At 44.5% G+C, this 22,848-nt stretch overlaps 1 protein-coding gene across 1 annotated transcript in view; it reads right to left on the bottom strand.

The window, feature by feature from the left end:
- Positions 1-22,848, bottom strand: part of csmd3b (CUB and Sushi multiple domains 3b) — a 487,110-nt gene that overhangs the window by 148,443 nt on the left and 315,819 nt on the right. Inside the window, exons 22-23 of the mRNA XM_077195799.1 lie at positions 5,272-5,441; positions 2,603-2,759 (exon numbers count right to left, since the gene is read on the bottom strand). Coding sequence (XP_077051914.1) covers positions 2,603-2,759; positions 5,272-5,441 — 327 coding nt within the window. The remainder of the gene's footprint in view (positions 1-2,602; positions 2,760-5,271; positions 5,442-22,848) is intronic.

The following is a 22,848-nucleotide window of genomic DNA, read 5'->3' as shown; positions in this document are numbered from 1 at the left end:
TAAGAACCAATCAGAGTTTCAGGACTAAACTACATATTTCATGCATCTTTTCATTTGCAGAATGAAAGTATTCTCCTTCAGTTGATTAATTATTGATAGTAATGCCAATTGACCCTTCCCAGGGAGCTTGATTGACAGGTCATCTGACCAATCATACTCCGCCATTTTGTCCGACAAAGCAGTCAGGAGAGTATTTGAACTTGAAAAACTGAAAATACTGACGCCTTTCCACGGTTAAAACAACATTCCTTCTTATGTTCATTCATGTTTATTTGAAGCTATAAATGAACTAGAAGGAAGAGATGATCGGTTCACGAGCAGCTTCTAGCTTCACGAGCAGCTTCTAGGCTCTACAGCGATCCGTCACGACACATTAAAGAGCCACAAAACTGTATTTATTGTTTAAATTTCTTTTTAAAAATGACCAAATTTGAAAGGTGAGACTTTGTTTAATATGTTTAATATCAAAAGTAACCGAAAAGTAACCTGGTCTGTCTTGTCTATCAGCGTATTGTCAGTCTCCTCTCTGATCCGAGATGTATTTTTCACTGCGTGAGAACATGGTGTGTGCGTGAGAGCGGCGTAGCTTGTCGGACATAGCGACAGTAACTAAGGGGGGCGGGTCTTTGCGAAGGGTCAATTAAAGCCTTGTTTATTCTTCAAAATGACAGAAAATAGCAGCAGAACCAAGAAGCAACACTGAGAAGTAGCAGTTTGTGGAACTTTACATTTCTAGACATTGCTGTATGTAGAAGACTGTACAATATAATTATACAAAATGTAGTTGACAAATACTACGTTTATAGTTCACGTAGAAATCATTATGTTCAGCCCATCTGAGCTATCAAAACCTGTAAACTTAAATCTGGGTGAGATGTCCGTGAATTTGAAACCCTGGGTGAAAGATCTGGGTTTTGTTTTACACGACAATCTAAAATTTGATCGTCAAATAAACTCTGTGGTAAAATCGTGTTTCTATCAGCTACGTCTGCTCGTTAAAGCTAAACCGTTTCTCTCATTCAAAGATCTTGAGAAATTAATTCATGTATTTATTTCGACGAGATTGGACTATTGTTACTCATTATATCTGGGAATTTGTCAGCAAACACTATCTCGTTTACAATTTGTCCAAAATGCTACGGCCCGTTTTCTGTGCGGAAAAAAAAAGAGAGAGCATATTACACCAATTCTAAAATCATTGCACTGGTTACCGGTGTGTTACAGAGTAGAATTTAAAGTATTACTTTTAGTGTATAAATCTTTGAATGGTTTGGCACCAACGTATCTAGTGGAATTATTAATAGAACAAAAGCCTGCAAGGTCTCTGCGCTCTTCAAATCTGGCCTTACTGTCTACCCCAAAATCGCGGCTAAAGCGTAGAGGAGATCGAGCGTTTTGCATCGCTGCACCTAGACTTTGGAATACTCTCCCAATTAGCTTAAGACAGGCTCCATCTCTTACTATTTTTAAATCCAAACTTAAAACATATTTATTTTCAAAAGCTTTTGTTTAAAGACTGTGTTGTTATATGTGCTTACATGTTACTTAAATATAAAGTTCCTTGATTTGTGAGTCTATGTGGAAAGCACATTGGTCAACAGCTGTTGTTTTTAATAGTGCTATATAAATAAATTGTCATTGTCATTGTCATAGTTATCTAAATACTCCTAAACAACAACTGATCAGCTACAGCATATGATCTATTATTCATCTATAGTTTAAAATATCTCTAAAAAATTTAAACCAAACCTTCACTCTTATAAGAAAAGGTTCTAAATAGAACCTTAAAGGGTTCCGTCAGGTGATCCATATATAATGTTTTAGGTGTTCCTATTAGGAGGATGTTTATAGATGTTTTATTTTGATTCAATTTTATGAATTAAACAGCTCGTAAACATACTTTATCACAAAAAATGAAATGAAGCAATCATTTAAGACATTTCTCTGTATATAGATCCATTCTGACATAAGCGTTCTTTAAACTTGAGTCAGAACCCATATTGAAACCTTTTTTCTAAGAGTGTATCACACAGATATGACAACTGCACACATACTGAAGTATTGCATCAGGCAATACACTGATACACAAATGCTTTCAAGAGAAGAAAAACTTTAAATCAAGGCCAAACATAAAAATACCACACATTGCTCACAGTCCACCACAGAACATCCATAGAAAATGCAATTAAAGACAAATTCATCCATCAATGTACCATTATTAGGAATTGATGGCTCGACAGCACAGAACTATGTAGCTCTTTGGGAAATGTTGGCTCGGATAAATAAAATAAATACTGTTCCACTAAGTCTTAAATGTTTTACTCACACTATCAACAAGAAAAAACATGAAGTAGCTCACTAATGGCCAATGTGGCATCATGCAATGATGATATAGAAGCCATCAGCTATCACTCAGTTGATCAAAATAAAGCAATTACACTCCATCTGCTGATTTCTTCCTGTCACTTGCATGCAATATGAATGACTCTTACAAAACAGGCTCTCTTTATTAAGAAAGGAACTTTATTTGGTGTGAATAGCCTTTCTGTATTACTAAGGTGCAGAAGTTTGTGCAGGGTATAGGGCCAGTGTAATATCTTACTGGAATAAACCAGTTTGAAGCCTTCTCCAGTGGCCTCGGCATCACTGTAGAACTCCAGCCACAGGTGATTGGAGGTGCTGATGAGGGTCAGGCCCAGCATAGATGAACCAGTGAAGGCTCCCAGCATGTGAGCGCCGTTGTCTTTACCATCATAGATCTGGGAGGCAGAAAGATTAAATGTAATCATAAACCAAGAGCAAGAGCAAGATCAAAAGAAAAACCCACCTCATATTTGCTTTGTGGTATATATAGCCAGACAATATTATTTGAACAGTCTGTCTAAGATAATCATATACAATTCTTTCTCTCCGCTTATCTGAATGTGCACATCAATATCTGCAGTGGCCTCTTAGTCACATAATTATGCTACTTTGAAACAATCTGTATTGTATAAAGCGTTATAGAAATAAAATATGTTTTCTATGCATGTTTTTTTCATGGTAAAATACAACTTGTAGCTGTAGTTTGCCTTTTTTTTGCCAGATAAATACCTTAACCAAGTTTAGTGTTTTGTTCTTCCCTCATATTTACAATATTTAGACAATTTACAATATTTTCCTCATACTCTGATGTTTTGATTGAACTTTTAGGGTCATCAAAAACAAATATCGCCTCCGGACATCACCTTTTGCCACTGTACTGTAAGTCTCAGAGAGATAAAAAAAAAAGGATGAATAAAAATAATAAAGTAATGTTCATGAATATGACCATTTAAACTGTTTGTCAAGTACAATTTTAACTTTTTTTGTAAAAAAAAAAACATCAAGAAGTCCCTTTTCACACTAAACAAGGCTAACTGTATGACTGACTTTCTTCAGTGGAACACAAATGTACCCAATATCCACTTCCTACAATATAATGAAAGTAAATGAGGATTTTAGTTTAAAAGGCCAGTTAAAGGAGTAGTTCACTTTTTAAAAAACTTTTGCTGATAATTTACTCACCCCCATGTCATCCAAGATGTCCATGTCTTTCTTTCTTCAGTCGAAAAGAAATTAAGGTTTTTGATGAAAACATTCTAGGATTTTTCTCCATAGAATGGACTTCATTGGGTACCAAACGGTCATTTAACGAACGAAATGACTCGAAGAAAGATTTGTTAATTTTGAACGAGTCTTTTTTCGAGTCATTTCATTTCTTCAACGAACGAAATGACTCGAAAAAAGATTTGTTCATTTTGATGAACGAGTTCGAACAGGAGAGTCACGAACGTGCATCACAGAACAGAGCAAGGCGAGCATTTGTGTTTATAAAACTTAAACTTTTTTATTTATTTTTGAAATGACCGATCGTTTCGCAAGATAAGACCCTTATGCATCGTCTGGTGTCGTTTAAAGCCCTTTGAAGCTGCACTGAAACTGTCATTTGGACCTTGGACCGTTTGGTACCCAATGACGTCCATTATATGGAGAAAAATCCTAGAATGTTTTCATCAAAAACCTTAATTTCTTTTCGACTGAAGAAAGAAAGACATGGACATCTTGGATGACATGGGGGTGAATAAATTATCAGCAAAAGTTTTTTAAAAAGTGAACTACTCCTTTAAAGTTGTCCATATGACGTGCACAACATTCTGAAACCAGCTTTGTGTGAGTTACAGAATGAAATTCACTTAAAATATTGACATCCAGCCTATAGCTATCACTGATAAAAGCGTCTGCCCAATGCATACATTTAAATGTAATATAAAGTTCAGAAATCATAATGATCCAGAGTTCAGTTCTCTGACTCAATGATCCAGTTGTTATGGTTCACAGCTCACTGGAGTGGAAGATCATCCGTGATTAATAACTTAAATGTCGGTCTGTTTAAGTAGACTTGAAATATAGGGTACCACCAACTGTAAGAGATATTTTAATGGTTATTTAGCATATTTTTTTCAATGTTTGACCAGCCCAGTCAACATTCATTTTTATTATACTGCAAAATAATGGCACAGATACAAAGCTTTACCTTTTGTGTTCTATACAAAGTAAGTTATAAGGGTGAGGGTGACTAAATTTAATTTTTTTTTTCTTTTGGTAATGTCTTACTCTGTCTATCAAAACAAGACTGGTGTCCTCTCCAAAAACAAAAAAAGTTGGAGTGTCTATTTTAAAAAAGCAAATAACCCACATTGCTGGCAGAAGCTATTTACACTAGCTGATCAAACCAGCCAAAATTACACAAGAAATTCAAGAGTTCAGATCCGCCTCACACGGGTGATTGCAGGAAGGCAGACGAAGAAAAATATATAATTCCAACATGAAGGTTTGATGGTAATAATATAAATGATAGCAGACCAGGCAGCAACACCATACACGACGTAGATCGGGCCAAGACTGACTGAACAGACGGAACCTAAACGCAAACACAGATGAGGATGATTAACTGAACACAGGTGATACACATGAACTGATAATGACAATAAAGATGACACGTGACATGTGATGACAAACTAAACAAAACACAATTGTGACACCGCCATTTTCCAAACTTTCTTCTCCCTTTTCCCATTACATATCAGCTCAGAGAGGCATTAAAAAAATTAAAAAATAAGAAAATATTAGAAAAGTGCAAATAAATTGGCTAACAGGTATTTAAGAGTGTGAATAAAGTGTTTATCGGGTAGGCTTAGGGGTAAAGGAGTGTTTTATTGCAGCACTGTAACTGTAACTGTGTTGAAATACCTTCAGAATGTCACCCTGGGCCAGATGGAAGGTTCTAGCCGAAATATTGATTCCTTTCCCAGCCTGCACCTGTATGCTGTAAATGCACTCGTGGTTGTTCTCGTAGTTCATGGGGTAATTCGGTGACAGCAGAATCCCTTCATTGTTGATGACAGATGAGCCGCACTCCGCTAGAGATGGAAAATAAAACCATGCAACATTGGGGGAAAATGGAGTAACACAAGCACAAAGCTAGTAATCAAAACGTCAAATACTATTATCATACAAAGATATTGAGTTAACATTTTGCAACAAGCTCTCAAGCACACCACATGGACATACTGCTGCCGTAAAAGCTCATCGTGCATTAATACGGATCTGGCATTTTCAAAATTATTGGTCTGGACAGCGCGAGTCTGCGGTGCTCGCGTGACGGCGGGTCTGGAAAGTGAAATCGACAGAGCTGAGTCGCGCCGTTTGTAGCTTTAATTCAAAATTCAATGTTACATGGACTCCGAACAATAACCATCAAATGTGGATTTAATGGAACAACAGACAGTAAAAACAGGTGTATTAATATCCATCATGTATTCTGGTGCAAGAGAAAGACTAACATGAAGCAACACAGCCTGGCTGATTTATTTAACGTCCCCTCGGCGTTTCCCTCCACGCTGGTCCATGTTATGACGATATTACCGGTGTCATGTTTTGAATAAATCTTCACTGTTACTGCCTCCATTTAGTAAATTACCTACATACCATCAACCCCCCCCCCCCCCCCCCCCAGGACATGATGTGAATTTACACTGAGCGAGAGTTCTCCCAAATGTCCTTCAGTTCAGGGGAAAAAAGTTGAAATGTGACTGACCTATGAGGTTCACGACTGACCAGCCTGCAATCTCAATTAGTCAAGAAGCCATGGAGTGATGGTATGAGTTTTTCAGCGCTTTGTTGCCTTATATTCACATACTCACATGTTTTGTTCATACTAAAGATAAAATATCAATTTTGGGATTGCGAGTGCTCCTGTCAGTAGTTTCTCCTCTGAGAGATGGATCTGGTCCTGCTTCATTCACACACCTGATCTGGTCTGACAGGCAGCAGAAACTGACCCTTGCGTTTGGAAAAGTGGAGTACTTCAAAATGTTACTTTCGGGGAGGAAGCAAGTATGTTAAAAGAATTATGGGATTTTCTGGGAGTTTCTTTGAGAGTCACGTCAGATGCCAGAGCTTATTAAATGATGTGTAATCCGACAGAGCGGGAAGTCAGGAGATCGGCTTGAGGGAAGCAGCTCTTCAGAACCGGGAGACACTGAGAGACACTGGTCTGCGATTAAATCAGCTGTCATCACCCTTCACGTTTGCTGAAAAGTGACTATAGTAAGCTATGTGAGGTTATATCATCCCTGTCTCATAGCAATTAAAAAGAGTTTTATTTTTTTATTTTTTATTAAAGGGATAGTACACCCAAAAATGACAACAAAAATGTCTCAGTATTTAGGAGTAAATTCAGGGTGGTTGGGACACTTTTCCCAAGTTATCCCAAAGGCAAAAGTTTCCCAATCACCCTGAATTTAACCCTTGTCCTTTCAATGGAAGCTAATGGTAACCAAAAATGGTATATTCTTCAAAATATCTTCTTTTGAGTTTCCCAGAGGAAAGCATGTCAGGTTTGGTCCAGCATGAGGGATGGCAGAATTTAATTTGTATATAGGGTGGGAGACTATAGGATTCTCTCATGTATCGTGATTCTCTCTTCAACGATTCTGAAACTGAGTTTAATCTTTAACCGCAGATGCGCTCTAGAAACAGCCATATTCTGCTTGCTTCCACTTCAACACACAAAAAAACCCCCGACCTTCCATAAGATAATCTTCTATTTAGTTTGAAAAGGTTGAAGCAAATTACAAGGGAAATCAAGGGCTTCATTGCACAGGATATGTGCTGTGGGAATCGTACGCTTTGCTTAATGTTACGCTTACAATGTGCGATCTCGCTTGCTGGTATTTCAGCGTTTTCCCATCAAAATGCTCTATGAAGGCATCCTTTATATTGTTTGGAATTCAGTAGGCCTATGTCACGATGTGGGTTTGTGTCCTGTCATGTTCTTTGGTTCCCTGTCTTGTTCATTAGTTTTCCCAGGTGTTTCTGATTTTCCCACGCCCCCTTGTTATCCTGTTAGCTCGTTTGTCCCTGATTATTTAAGCCCTATGTTCCTGCCCTGTCTTGGTGAGTTGTTGAATGTATGATAGATGTTAACGTTGGTGATTTCTGTATCCTTGAGTCCTGTTTCTGAGTCTTTGAATCCTGTTCCTGTCTAAGTTTATAGTTTGTTAATAAAGCCACACTGCATTTGGATCCAGCCTCACCTCCATTTCTAAAGCACTACGTTACACAACACTACAGAACAACACCACGAAATGGATCCAGCAGTTGTCAGCAACCGGGCTCTGGGAGAATACCTGTCGACGTTATTGCAAGAGGGCCAGTCCGTCCAAAGGTACGCGAAGGATTTTCTGTCCATTTGCCATCTGGGAGCGCTAGATGAGATCCAGCTCATGGACCTGTTTTGGAACGGGCTGGATTATAAGATCGCTCGATGGATGCCGAGGGATCTTACTGAATGGACTCTTGACCGGTATATTGCTCAGGCTTGCTCCTTGGATGATCTCTTCTCGATTACGGGCTTGTTCTACTCGACACCTGCCGGGCTTTCGTCGCCTCTCGTAAGCCCAACCGAGGCCGCGCTTCACGTGAGCCTCGACGAGCATGCATTTCACGTGAGCCCCGACGAGCATGCATTTCACGTGAGCCCCGACGAGCATGCATTTCACGTGAGCCCCGACGAGCATGCATTTCACGTGAGCCCCGACGAGCATGCATTTCACGTGAGCCCCGACGAGCATGCATTTCACGTGAGCCCCGACGAGCATGCATTTCACGTGAGCCCCGACGAGCCCGCACTTCTCGTCTGCGCCGCCGAGTCAAGTGCCGCCGAGCCAGGTGCCGCCGAGCCAAGTGAGTCAGATGCCGCCGAGCCAAGTGAGTCAAATGCCGCCGAGTCAAGTGCCGCCGAGCCAAGTGAGTCAAGTGCCACCGAGTCTACCGAGTCAAGTGAGTCAACTGCCGAGTCAAGTGCCACCGAGTCAAGTGAGTCAAGTCCCGAGTTAAGTGAGTCAATTCCCGAGTCAAGTGAATCAAGTGCCGAGTCAAGTGCCGCCGAATCAAGTGAGTCAAGTGCCGCCGAATCAAGTGAGTCAAGTGCCGCCGAATCAAGTGAGTCAAGTGCCGCCGAATCAAGTGAGTCAAGTGCCGCCGATTCAAGTGAGTCAAGTGCCGCCGATTCAAGTGAGTCAAGTGCCGCCGATTCAAGTGAGTCAAGTGCCGCCGAGTCAAGTGAGTCAAGTGCAAGTGAGTCAAGTGAGTCAAGTGCAAGTGAGTCAAGTGCCGCCAAGTCAAGTGAGTCGAGTTCCAAGTCAAGTGAGTCGAGTTCCAAGTCAAGTGAGTCGAGTTCCAAGTCAAGTGAGTCGAGTTCCAAGTCAAGTGAGTCGAGTTCCAAGTCAAGTGAGTCGAGTTCCAAGTCAAGTGAGTCGAGTTCCAAGTCAAGTGAGTCAAGTGCAAGTGCGTCAAGTGCAAGTGCGTCAAGTGAGTCAAGTGCAAGTTAGTCAAGTGCCACGAGTTCCAAGTCAAGTGAGTCGAGTTCCAAGTCAAGTGAGTCGAGTTCCAAGTCAAGTGAGTCGAGTTCCAAGTCAAGTGAGTCGAGTTCCAAGTCAAGTGAGTCGAGTTCCAAGTCAAGTGAGTCGAGTTCCAAGTCAAGTGAGTCGAGTTCCAAGTCAAGTGAGTCGAGTTCCAAGTCAAGTGAGTCGAGTTCCAAGTCAAGTGAGTCGAGTTCCAAGTCAAGTGAGTCGAGTTCCAAGTCAAGTGAGTCGAGTTCCAAGTCAAGTGAGTCGAGTTCCAAGTCAAGTGAGTCGAGTTCCAAGTCAAGTGAGTCGAGTTCCAAGTCAAGTGAGTCGAGTTCCAAGTCAAGTGAGTCGAGTTCCAAGTCAAGTGAGTCGAGTTCCAAGTCAAGTGAGTCGAGTTCCAAGTCAAGTGAGTCGAGTTCCAAGTCAAGTGAGTCGAGTTCCAAGTCAAGTGAATCCAGCCAAGTGAAAGTTTCAAGCCCAGTGAAGCGCCGTCGCAGGAGGAGGAGGACTCGTTTTGCTTGCCAGGCTCCGGAGGGCGTTCCCAGATGCCTCGCCCTGCCGGCCCCGCCTCTGCGCCTCGCCCAGCCGGCCCCGCCTCTGCGCCTCGCCCTGCCGGCCCCGCCTCTGCGCCTCGCCCTGCCGGCCCCGCCTCTGCGCCTCGCCCTGCCGGCCCCGCCTCTGCGCCTCGCCCTGCCGGCCCCGCCTCTGCGCCTCGCCCTGCCTGCGCCCTTCAAGCTCCGGGAGGGCTTTCCTGAACCCGTGGATTTCCCCAAGTATTTTTGGGGGGGGGGGCCAAGGGTCCGGTGAGGAGACCATGAGAGCTGCGCCGCCATGGTCGTCTGCAGGGGCTTCACCTCCATGGCCGCCATCACGTCCTGCTCCGCCCTGGCCTTCGCCTCGTCCTGCTCCACCCTGGCCTTCGCCTCGTCCTGCTCCACCCTGGCCTTCGCCTCGTCCTGCTCCGCCCTGGCCTTCGGCCCAGTCTGGTCCGCCCACGCTCTGCGGCCCAGGCCCGCCTTGCCTAGGTCCAGGTCCCGTTCCCCTGCATGGGCCTGGCCCCCCATCCCTCCCCCAAGACCGCCCTCCTGGACTTTTGTTTGTTTATTTTGGGCTTCAGGAGCCGCCCTTAGGGGGGGGGGGTTATGTCACGATGTGGGTTTGTGTCCTGTCATGTTCTTTGGTTCCCTGTCTTGTTCATTAGTTTTCCCAGGTGTTTCTGATTTTCCCACGCCCCCTTGTTATCCTGTTAGCTCGTTTGTCCCTGATTATTTAAGCCCTATGTTCCTGCCCTGTCTTGGTGAGTTGTTGAATGTATGATAGATGTTAACGTTGGTGATTTCTGTATCCTTGAGTCCTGTTTCTGAGTCTTTGAATCCTGTTCCTGTCTAAGTTTATAGTTTGTTAATAAAGCCACACTGCATTTGGATCCAGCCTCACCTCCATTTCTAAAGCACTACGTTACACAACACTACAGCCTATATATCCAATATATGAAACTTGTAAGTAATTAAATCAAATATACAAATGAATGAAAGATTAAAAGTCGGTACACTAATAAAAAAAGAGAAAAAAGAAAAATGAAGTAGATCAAGATTCATTTTGGAATTGAATCGTGACTCCCAGAATCAGAAACCGATTGTAAAGTGACTAAAGATTCCCGCTCCCAGTAGCCATACAGTAAGATAAAAGAAATCCTGTATAGAAAAAAAGATCAATAATCATTTTATCATTGCATCACAACCCTCTGAATCCTAATTGAATCGTGAGGTGTCTAGAGATTCCCACCCTTAGTGAACTATCCCTTTAATTAAACAAACCTGAACTTTTTTTAAACCATTGAAAGGATTGAAATAACCACACTTAGCTTACTATTGTTACTGTTTAGCAAATGTGAAGGATTTTTAAAGGTAATCGCAGACCCTAATAAGTTTTATCCATCAGTGGACCTGGTCATTAGCAACATACAGTGGCCATGTTCGACATGCAGCGGTCCCAGACTCCATTCTTCATTCCAGTAAAAATCACAAACATAAAATACAACCATACACCACTGTTACTCATTAAGACCTTATGTAGCACCGCCTCTTTTCAGCGCTGCGCTCGTTGTCTTTTGTCTTCTGCTTTGTATTTTCACAGTAATCTTGCGTATTTATGAATCAAAGGCTCATTTTAAAATCTTTCCGGTCTACTGACATTTGTTAAGACATCTGCTTTAAACATTACAATCCTCAAGATAATTTTCGTTAACTTTACATTAAGTAAATTACTAAAAGCTAATTACTCCTGGACAGCAATGCCATAGAAATATACAGAGCAACTGCAAAAACGGAAGTTCAACGACAATATTCTAAAGATCCTCGTTTCTCTGGCGCATAAGGTCTATACTATCTACTGAAATGCATGACATATTAATTATTCTTAAAAAAAAGTAAATTGAGATTCAAACGTGTGACCTCTCACACTTAAAGCCAGGATTATTATTCGTCTGAAGATCAGATAATGCTCGGTCAGGGACTGGGAATCGCCCCTAAGACTGAAATCCTAGAATCGCCCCTGGCACAGAACTTTGGTCATTGGGGGAACTTTCAGAAAGAACCAATTCTTCCATTTTTTTGAAACACAGCACAGGTCTTATGCATACTTAATACATTACACACATGTGAAAGAATACTTAGTGCTGTATTCTGGCATGGACAATATTGGCAGTTGCCAAGCGTGGCAGCGTCATCTGCACGCCACTGCTGTACACATCAGACACGCACTACAATTCTGCTGTAAGGGGTTTGCATTAAAATATCCAAAAACCTCTACAACAATGTTACAACCCCAAATCCAGAAATGTTGGGGCATTTTATGAAATGCAATAAAATCATGTATGTGTGATTGGTTAATTCTCTTTAACCTTTATTTAACTGACAAACGTACAAAGAAAAGATTTTCAAAGTTTTCACTGACCAACTTAAATATAAATACATTTTGATTTTGATGGCTGCTACACACTCTAAAAAAGTTGGGACAGAGAAAAATAAAGGTTACAAGTTGATAGATTATCCATGTTAAACAGCATCACAGCGTCATCAAGCTACGTCTTTGATATTGTTTTGAATAAGCGACCTCAAGCGGTGAAACTTACACACTGTGCCAGTAATGAAGTGATAATATTGTCGTACAGTACAGGTAATCAAATAAAATCAAATAAAACATGTGTTGACTTCAAAGTATGTAGTGAGATACACACAGACATTCTGTTTGAAATTACAGTAAGTTACTTCAGGAAGTGAATGCAAGACCTTGCATCATCCATCTGATAACCACAAACCCGTTTAAGTGATGTCATTGATGTTTGAAAAATAAATACATTTTATTGAATACAAAACGGATAAGTTATTTATACATTACCATTAAAAAATCTGGGCATCACTATGACATTTTTCTTTTTTGATACTTAAATTCAGCAAAGATGCATTACATTAAAAGTTACAAAGGATTTCTTTTTCAAATAAATGCTGTTCTTTTGAGCTTTCTATTCAAAGAATTCTTAAAAAAACACTATATTGAGTAGCAACATTATTGAGAAATGATGCTGAAAATGGAGACCTTTCATCACAGGTCTAAAATATTTATATATATAATATCTTTCTCTACAAACAAACACTAGCATCTGCAAGTATTACTCTCTTATACAGGATACCACAATAAGGTATAATCAGCTGGTAAAAATGAATGTAACATCCTTTCAAAAAACATAAATGTGGTCATTCAGAAAAATGGTCTCATTTAAAGCGATTTAATGATGAATGAAGTGCATTGTGGAGCCTAACACTAATCCCTATTCTCGTGTAGACTATAAACAAAGCATGCGTCAATCAACCAAATGGTTTATACGCAGTGTTTAAATGTATGCATACTAAATGGCTGCTGCAAACAAGTGTCGTGCTGCTAATCCAGTGGAAAAAGATTCTTGCCTGTTGAATCGCTGTGTCTGATTGCTTTAAGCCAGTCGCCTGACGCCATAAAAGGCCAATCTGATAAGATCTGCTTCTGGTAAAAAGACAGCAGGCTTTACTTTCTTTAGTGACAACATCATTTGTGAGGTGTACACAAAGGATTGGATGTGCTCACGTAAGCCACTGAAGCTCTTTCAATCTGATTCTTCTAACGGTAAGGCTCTGCTCAATCGCTGGACGAGAGTTCAGGCAACAGTCACTAGATACAAATGTCCACCACTATCAGATATTGTTGTTTGGCTTGCATTTATTGTCAGCCTGTGTAGTCGTGCCTGACTCTTGTTTGGTTTGCTTGGAAACAGACGAAATTTGTCGAGAAGGCTCAGTGAAGCAGAAGTTGATGTTGCAGCCCATGGCCTTGTGGGCAATGACCACCACAAGCTTAAATATTAAGATGTTGAAGTTACAAAAAGCAGAACGTGTGTCCACCAAAGCGTTTTTAGACAACTGAAAACGCCAGCGCTCTTCTGAAAACGCCTTGCTGCGGGTGCAAATATTTTGTTTCTGAATATAAAAATGTTGACACAATGTAACATAATTGCTCTGCTACTAGTTTTGGATGAAGAGATGTTCTGTGGTGTTGTCGTTGTACAAGCAGAATGTGACGGTTGGTCGTGTGGTGTTTGTCCCGCCCCTCCTCCACTGTGATTGGACGGCTGGGTAACATGTGAAAGTGATGAGCGCGGCATTCTTTTAAACATTCTCCAACTCTCGGTAACTAGTTAAACTTGTCAGTGTTCAGCGTGAAATAGATGCTCAGCTCCTCATCACACTGCTGGCATTTTAAAATACGCGGCACTCCCATTGAAAACAATTGGATAAATACACTAGCTTTGGGAAAAAACGTTTTGGTGGATACATAGCCTAACTAAAGAGCAAACTGAAACCCACATTAATTGGCTAACTAACTAACTAACTGTTGAGATGGGTCTGATCATAGAACATGATTACTGAATTAATGAAATTAAACAAAAATTCAAAACTTTCAAATTTGTGCCACACCCATATTTAGGGCACTGGGCAATGAAGTTAAAAAATATACTTTTTTTTCATGAATATGAAACACTATTTCTCTTGTGAAATGTGAGAAATCTTCCAGTGACTATAAAGTAGCCTACTTTTAAAGTATATATATTTTAATGATTTTGTAAACCTATTTGAACTAATTAGCAAACTAAGTAAATGTAATTTAAAAATTATTTTAATGCCACATTTCTGGTAGGCCACTTTGCAACCATTGCTATCACCATAAAAAAAAAAAAGAAAAAAAAAAGATATAGGCCTAATCAGTAAGGAAGGTACAGGTCACACATGAGAAAGCAATCCATTTCAGAAAGAAAAAAACCTTTAGAAAGATAAAAAATATTTTTTTATTTTGACAGCCAATTGAATAAAAGAAGCTACAATCATCGCCAAGATAAGAAATATATGAGGACATCTAATCGCACATCTAATTGTAAAAATATTTCAAGCAAAATTGAAGGATATATTTATAAACCAAATATGATTTTCATAATGATTAAATCATCATAATCATTCATCACAAAATATGACTTTAATTTGAACTACAAGTGCTAAATTAAAGGTTAGTGAAGCTGTGCAAACTGAGAAAGAATTATGAATTATGGAAAGCTGTATTCACATGAACACCATGCATTTGCATTACTATTAAATCTGAAGCCACTAGCCTTGAAATCCACATGCCTGATAAACCCACAAGAATCAGCTGTAAACCTCTTGAATAGAACATGCCTTTAAACCTTCACAAAATCTCACACACACATAATCAGCAGGAGATTTGCAATATAAGGTTGATATGATTAAAGGCAAAGTAAAAGCCCTAGTATATCATAACCTGCATTTCCATCCAGCATGTCATCTGGCACAATAACATAATGAACTCATTGATACAGCTCAGTGCCTACAGAGAGGCAATTTTGCTACCATTTCTTTCATAAGATAGAGGTGAGCGGACCGCCTCAAGTGTAAGACGGTATTCAAACTCATCTGTGCATTTTACCATCATCGTAGCATCATGGGGCTCAACATTGCTTAATTTCCTTGTAATTTGGCTGCAGATGCTAGAAACTCAACACGGCCTGTCTAAGAAATGGTTTTCACAGCAAATGATCCATTAGTACAGGGTTCAGCAAAGCCCGGTTTCACTTTCACTTTCTTCCCTTAATACAGGGTTGCTTTGTGTTAATCTAGCTTAAATGGATAGTTTACCCAAAAATGAAAATTCTGTCAGTATTTACTCTCCCTCATGTTGTTCCAACCCCGTAAGACCTTCGTTCATGTTCGGAACACAAATTAAGATATTTTTGATTAAATCTGAGAGCTGAATCAGACGTTCACATATTTAAAATAGTCCAAGTGACTACAGTGGCTCAATCTTAAGTTTATCAAGCCACGAGAATACTTTTTGTGCGCAAAAAAACAAATAAAATAACTTTATTTCAACTATTAATTTCCTTCTCTGTGGGCCTAGAGTCAGTTCACTAGTGTAACAGTGCAGCGCTTCTGTGTTGTACGTCACACGTAGGCTCACTATTGGCCGACGCTGGTCATGTGTGTGATGCGTGTGACGTACAACACAGAACACTGCACTGTTACACTAGTGAACTGACTCGAGGCCAACAGAAAAGGAAATTAATAGTTGAAATAAAGTCTTTTTTTTTTTTTTTGCGCACAAAAAGTATTCTCGTCGCTTGATAAACTTAAGATTGAGCCACTGTAGTCACTTGGACTATTTTAACAATGTCTTTAATAACTTTTCGGGGCACAAGTTTCAATCCCTTAGAAGCCTCTCAGATTTAATCACAAATATCTTAATTTGTGTTCTGAAGATGAACGAAGGTCTTACAGGGTTGGAACAACATGAGGGAGAGTAATTGCTGACAGAATTTACATTTTGGGGTGAACTATCCCTTTAAGACTTGGAGTAAACAGTAAAAAAACAGGTGGAAAGTGACTAGACGTTCCATCGGCGGACTTCGATACTTACTACTCTCTTGTAAACACAGGAAACAAGGACACATGTGAAATTGGAAAAAACTAATCAATTTGAAATGCAGCAGCAACGCAGGCAAAACATTGCTGAAATTGCTTTATGATGGAATATGACCTTCTGAACCACAGGAAACAAAACTGAGGGGAAACCAAAACTGATGAATCTGCAATGCAGTGTTTGTGTGGGTCAGAAGCTCGAACCTCCCTGACAGATAATCAGGTAAACTGAATTCTGAAACACAATTTAAATTCCAAACACATCACAGCTGTTCACACACCATTTAGGAGGTTTGCCTCTGTGTGTGTCTTTAGAGCAAGTTGAAAGGGCTTATATAATCACACATACTCACACACACTGAATAAATACTCGTGTTTCTTACATTTTTCTAAGGTGGACTTATAACGTAGCAAGGTCACACCACAGCACAATCAGGAGTGGCACTTTTTATCTTCTTATGCACATGGTGGAGAGAACAACAGATGGACGGACAGATTGATGGATGGATGGAAAGACAGAAAGAACTATAGAAAGGAAGACAGATAATCAGACAGACTGATGAACAGTCAGACAGACAGACAGACAGATAAATAGATATATATATATATATATATAGATAGATAGATAGATAGATAGATAGATAGATAGATAGATAGATCTTGTCATCCATGCTTTCCTCATTATTCCTCTTATTGTCCTTACGGACCACTAGGATGGATTAAGCTGCCAGAGACATTTTTATCCCTACGATAATCAGCGGAAATCCCTTTGTTATCCTTTTACTCCTAAATTAAAAGCAAACTGCTTAATGCGGCACGAGATGAGATTTTGTCATTCTAAACCCCTCAGGGAGCCCGACACAAAAGGGCTGTCACAGCCGCCCAATCCCACCAGCAGATTACAGAATATTAAAGGAAGCAATATTGACATTTTCTATAAGCTTGATAGGCCTAAAGTTCACTCTAACTGCAGCGTAACCCAATTATACTGATTACAGGAGAGTTGTGTTCTCTGTGGACGGCAGAGAGAGAGAGAGAGAGAGAGAGGAGCGGAAGAGGAAGAGGATGAGGAAGAGGTTGTTGTTGAACAGACAAAAGAGAGAGGGAGGAGACAGACAACTGACATTGAAAGACATCATAAGAAAGTTAAAAACCCTGCTGGGTGAAGCCTCAGGAAGACATCGATATAAAACAGACTGCAGAGTTTGTTCAGTTTGTTCAGAACAAAACCATGTACAGTATTTCCTCTGCAACTTCATTCCCAAACCACTCATTGATTGTTTGTTTCTTGCTGAATAGTCTTGAATAGTCCTGCTGTTCTCAGTCTCAAGAGTATATGAACAATTTCATGTTCTCCATAACAAGATGTAGACATTTTTTTAAATCAAATTCAGTATTTCCTTTCTTTCAATATTTCTACTGTACCACTTTATGACTTACATGTTTCAAATGTGGTCTCAGACTTTTGAAACCCTTTGTATCTATCAGGCTTCTGACTGATTCACTGATTCAAACATCAGAAGTGACAATTATCAATTCAATAATATTTTAATTTGCTAAATAAACAAACTAATTTAAGGCCTTTGTTAGGAAATACATGGCTAGTCAACTGCATAGTAAGCATCGTGTTTTGTCCTACAGATGTGCAATTTGTGTAAGATTTAGGAGTTCCCTTTCGTAGTCACTCCGAGTTACGTCGGATGACGACGAATGGGGGTTTCGCCTAGAAAGCCAATCATCTTCGTGTATTATAAAACGAGCCAATGGCGATGAAATGCCATGGGTCTGCGGAATTTGCATAGCGTAACTCCGCCCCACCTCGTGGGTATAAAAGGAGGACGCTCGGCAACATGCAGATATGTTTTCGCTTCGGAGCCAAGAGCTTCTCTTCACTCCACAAGCCAATCCTGACTTCATCTTCTGTGACGAGCGAACTCTCCGGTGTTGGTGTGACGGCGGTACCCAGCGAGTTCACATTGCCTGCGATCTGAGCAGTGATCTGCCAGTCTGTGTGTTTCTCCCTGGTCGCCTCAGCATCGCTGAGTTTTTTCTCTAAAAGAGCTGCACGTGGCACGTCTTTTTAAAGATGTCTCGCCCGTGTTCTTCTGGGTGCGGTCGTTTCCTGTCTTCCTTTGATGGGCACAATCGCTGCTTTGCGTGTTTGGGCTTAGAGCACGCTAAAGCAGCGCTTGTGGATGACTCATGTTCCTTCTGTGGGAACATGGCCATCGCAACACTGAGGTCTAGACTCAATGATCTAATTCGGGAGAGAGTCCCCTCATCCACACCCCGATCTACATCCTCCACGAGAGGCTGTACTTCGGCTGGTGGACAGGGTGATCTGAGGGTTACGGTGTGGGACAATCCGACGATGCGTCCTCGGACCACGCCCCCCTCTACAGTGTTGCAACCCGCGAGTGCCGCGGTGATTCTACCGGGTTCATCCTTCGATGCCCCGCGTGTTTCATTCGGCGCTCCAGAGGAAGACTCGATGTCGATCGCGGCATCACAAGGCGGGCAAGAGTCATCGGGAAGTGACGATGAGGCTGGGTTGCCTCCTTCTGGAGCTCCAGCGTTGCCCGTATCAGATCCCGAGATGACGGCCATGCTCTCCCGGGCCGCCGCGAGCATCGGGCTTGAGTGGAACCCTCCGCCCTGCCCTGAGCGCTCGCGGTTGGATGATTGGTTTTTGGGTGCGGCTGCCGCCTCACGGCCACAGCCAACCCCAATACCATTCTTCCCGGAGGTGCATGAGGAGTTGACGAAATCATGGAAGGCTCCCTTGACCTCCCGTGTACGTTCGTCAGCTTTCTCCGCTTTTCCTCCCCTCGATGGGGCAGCCGCCCATGGGTACACTGGGATTCCCCCGGTTGAACGCTCTGTTGCCATGCAACTATGTCCTCAGAGTGCTTCATCTCGTGGTAATCCTAAGCACCCGTCCAAGGCCTGTAGATTCTCGTCCACCTTAGTGGCGAGGTCTCACAGAGCTGCAGGACAGGCGGCTGCCGCTCTGCATGCGATGAGCACCTTGCAGGTCTACCAGGCCCAGCTGCTCAGAGATATGCACGAGGCGGGGACTGACCCAGGGCTCTTCAATGAGCTGCGTGCCACCACTGACCTCGCTCTCCGAGCGACGAAAGTGGCCTCACGCTCCCTGGGTCAGGTGATGGCCACCTCTGTGGTCCAGGAGCGTCACCTATGGCTGAACCTGGCTGATATGCGGGACGCCGAGCGTACCCGTCTGCTCGACGCCCCCATATCCCAGGCCGGCCTCTTCGGCGGAGCGGTTGAGGACTTTGCCCAGCAGTTCTCAACCGCACAGAAGCAGTCTGAGGCGATTAAACATATTCTGCCCCGACGGCCTGCTGCTGCCTCCACCCAGCCGTCGGTACAGACACCTCAGACTGCTCGCCGCCGAGGGCGCCCTCCTGTGGCTCCCTCCCCTCCCGCACGGCCCCAGCAGCAGCCTTCACCCGGGCCGCGTCGTGGAGGAGGCCGCAGGAAGGCGCCACAGCCCTCTCCAGCCCCGCGCCCCGCTAAACGCCAGGCTAAGCGGCGCTCCTGAGACGGGCTGCTCAGTGATGGTGTCGGTTTTTTCCCAGGAGGTGGTTGCAGGCCCCCTCCTTCCCCCGGCGGAGGGCCGGGGGAGAATCTTTTGTTCTCCCGCTGCCCACCCACGGGTGGGCAGTACCCTATTATGGTCAAAGAAAGAATCAATACACCCATCACTGAGCACACAGAGCCGGTTGACAGTGCGCGACGCCCCCGGGCCTCGCCGCTCTCATCCCCCTCTGTCACAGAGTTCTCGGACCGCTGTGTGTGCCGCCTCCGGGCCTCGCCACTCCCGTCCCCCTCTGTCCCGGAGGGTGCGGGCGACAGTGTGTGCCGTCTCCGGACCTCACCACTCTCGTCCCCCTCTATCGCCAGACCCCTGGCAGAGCAGACCCCCGTGGAACGCTGGTCCTTCCCTGGTCTCCTCTGTCAGGACGCGGAGCATGACCGCGCCCCCGCTCCGGGCCGCTTTGCCACCCTCGCCTGGGCTGGTCACTCCGCTTCGCTGCCCCTCCGGGGGGACGCCTGTGGTTCGTATGACCCCGCTGGTTCAGTATCTGACAGCTTGGTTGGAGCTTCCCAGCCTTTCTCGCTGGGTCGCCAGAACTATCAGGCTCGGCTATGCGATTCAGTTTGCACGGTCTCCTCCCCGCTTCAGGGGAGTTCGCTTCACTATGGTCGGTGGCAATGCCCCTATCATGAGAGCGGAGGTTGCTACCCTGCTGGCGAAGGGTGCAATCGAGACTGTCCCTCCAGCCGAGATGAGGTCAGGGTTTTACAGCCCGTACTTCATTGTCCCCAAGAAATCCGGTGGGTTACGGCCGATCCTGGATCTGCGCGTCTTGAACCGCTCCCTTCACAGGTTGCCGTTCAAGATGCTCACGGCCAAACGCATTTTCGAATGTGTGCGGCCACGGGATTGGTTTGCAGCCATAGACCTGAAGGACGCCTACTTTCATGTCTCCATCTTACCTCGACACAGACCGTTCCTACGGTTTGCTTTCGAGGGGCAGGCATACCAGTACGCGGTTCTCCCCTTCGGGCTAGCCCTGTCTCCTCGCGTCTTCACGAAGATCGTCGAGGCTGCCCTTGTTCCCCTTCGGGAACACGGGGTTCGCATCCTGAACTATCTCGACGACTGGCTGATCCTAGCTCACTCTCGAGACCAGGTTTGCGAACACAGGGATCTTGTGCTTCGGCACCTAGCCCGTCTGGGCCTTCGGGTCAACTGGGAGAAGAGCAAACTCTGCCCCGTGCAGAGGATCTCTTTTCTCGGTATGGAGATCGACTCGGTCGCCATGTCCGCGCAGCTTACGAGCGAGCGCGCACACTCGCTGCTGACTTGCCTTCGACAGTTCGATGGCAAGAGTGCGGTCCCACTGAAATTGTTTCAGAGGCTCCTGGGGCATATGGCATCCGCAGCCGCAGCAACGCCGCTCGGATTGCTTCATATGAGACCGCTTCAGCTGTGGCTTCGCGATCGAGTCCCGAGGTGGGCATGGCATCACGGCACGTTCCGAGTCCCAGTGACTCCGACCTGCCGTCAGTCCTTCACTCCGTGGAGGAACCTCAGCTTTCTACGGGCCGGAGTTCCCCTAGAACGAGTTTCCAGGCATGTTGTCGTCTCCACAGATGCCTCTTCCACGGGTTGGGGCGCCATGTGCAACGGACATGCTGCCGCGGGCTCCTGGACAGGACCCCAGCGCCTTTTGCACGTCAATTGCCTCGAGTTGCTGGCAGTACGCCTTGCCCTGCACCGTTTCCTCACGTTGCTCAGGGGTCAACACGTACTAGTCCGTTCAGACAATACCGCGACTGTAGCGTACATCAACCGTCAGGGTGGTCTACGCTCCCGCCGTATGTCGCAACTCGCACGCCACCTCCTCTTATGGAGTCAGAAGCACCTGAGGTCCCTTCGTGCTATCTACATTCCGGGAGATCGGAACTTTGCAGCCGACGAGCTGTCACGGTTTCGGCCCATCTCCGGCGAATGGAGACTCCATCCCCAGTCGGTTCAGCTGATTTGGGACCAGTTCGGGGACGCACAGGTAGATCTGTTTGCCTCTCACGACTCGACCCATTGCGCCCTGTTCTATTCCCTGACCGAGGGCTCTCTCGGCACGGATGCACTGGCGCACAGCTGGCCGCGGGGCCTACGCAAGTATGCGTTTCCCCCAGTGAGCCTTCTCGCACAGACCTTGTGCAAGATCGAGGAGGACGAGGAGCAGCTCATTCTGGTTGCGCCGTATTGGCCCACCCGGACCTGGTTCTCCGAACTGGTGCTCCTCGCGACAGCACCTCCTTGGCCAATTCCTCTGAGGAAGGATCTCCTTTCTCAGAGACGGGGCACCCTTTGGCACCCTCGACCCGATCTCTGGAGGCTCAACGTGTGGCTCCTGGACGGGACGAGGCAGGTTTGAGTACCCTGCCACCAGCCGTGGCGGCTACCATCACTTCCGCTAGAGCATCGTCCACGAGACATGTCTATGCGTTGAAGTGGAACCTCTTCCTCAACTGGTGCTCTTCTCGTCGAGAAGACCCCAGGAAATGCTCGATCTCTGTCGTGCTTTCCTTCCTGCAAGAGGGGTTGGAGCGAAGGCTGTCTCCCTCCACCCTGAAGGTGTATGTGGCCGCTATCGCCGCATATCACGAAGCAGTTCAAGGTAAGTCTCTGGGGAAGCACGACCTGATCGTCAGGTTCCTGAGAGGAGCGAGGAGACTAAATCCTCCTCGTCCTCCTCTCGTTCCCTCTTGGGACCTCTCAGTGGTCTTAAATGCCCTGCAGAGGGCTCCCTTTGAGCCTCTGCAATCAGTGGAGCTTAAGTTCCTGTCTATGAAGACAGCGCTCCTGGTTGCATTGGCCTCCATCAAGAGGGTAGGGGACCTGCACGCATTCTCCGTTGACGAAGCGTGCCTGGAATTCGGGCCCGGTCACTCTCACGTGATCCTGAGACCCCGGCCTGGATATGTGCCCAAGGTTCCCACCACTCCCTTCCGGGACCAGGTGGTGAACCTGCAAGCGCTGCCCCGGGAGGAGGCAGACCCAGCCTTGGCACTGCTCTGTCCAGTACGCGCTCTCCGCGCTTACGTAGACAGAACGCAGTGTTTCAGGACCTCAGACCAGCTCTTTGTCTGTTATGGTGGGAGACTGAAGGGAAAGGCTCTCTCAAAGCAGAGGTTGTCTCACTGGATAGTGGACGCCATTGCTTTGGCTTACCAACAGCAAGGCCGACCGTGCCCCCTTGGTGTGACAGCCCCCTCCACCCGGAGTGTGGCTTCCTCTTGGGCTCTAGCGCATGGCGCCTCGCTGGCAGACATTTGTAGAGCTGCAGGCTGGGCGACACCCA

Source organism: Siphateles boraxobius, unplaced genomic scaffold (genome assembly GCF_051911475.1).
Source record: "Siphateles boraxobius isolate OS27281-9 unplaced genomic scaffold, OSU_SipBor_1 35, whole genome shotgun sequence".
Classification (NCBI taxonomy): domain Eukaryota; kingdom Metazoa; phylum Chordata; class Actinopteri; order Cypriniformes; family Leuciscidae; genus Siphateles; species Siphateles boraxobius.
This window is presented reverse-complemented; position numbering and strand designations above follow the sequence as displayed.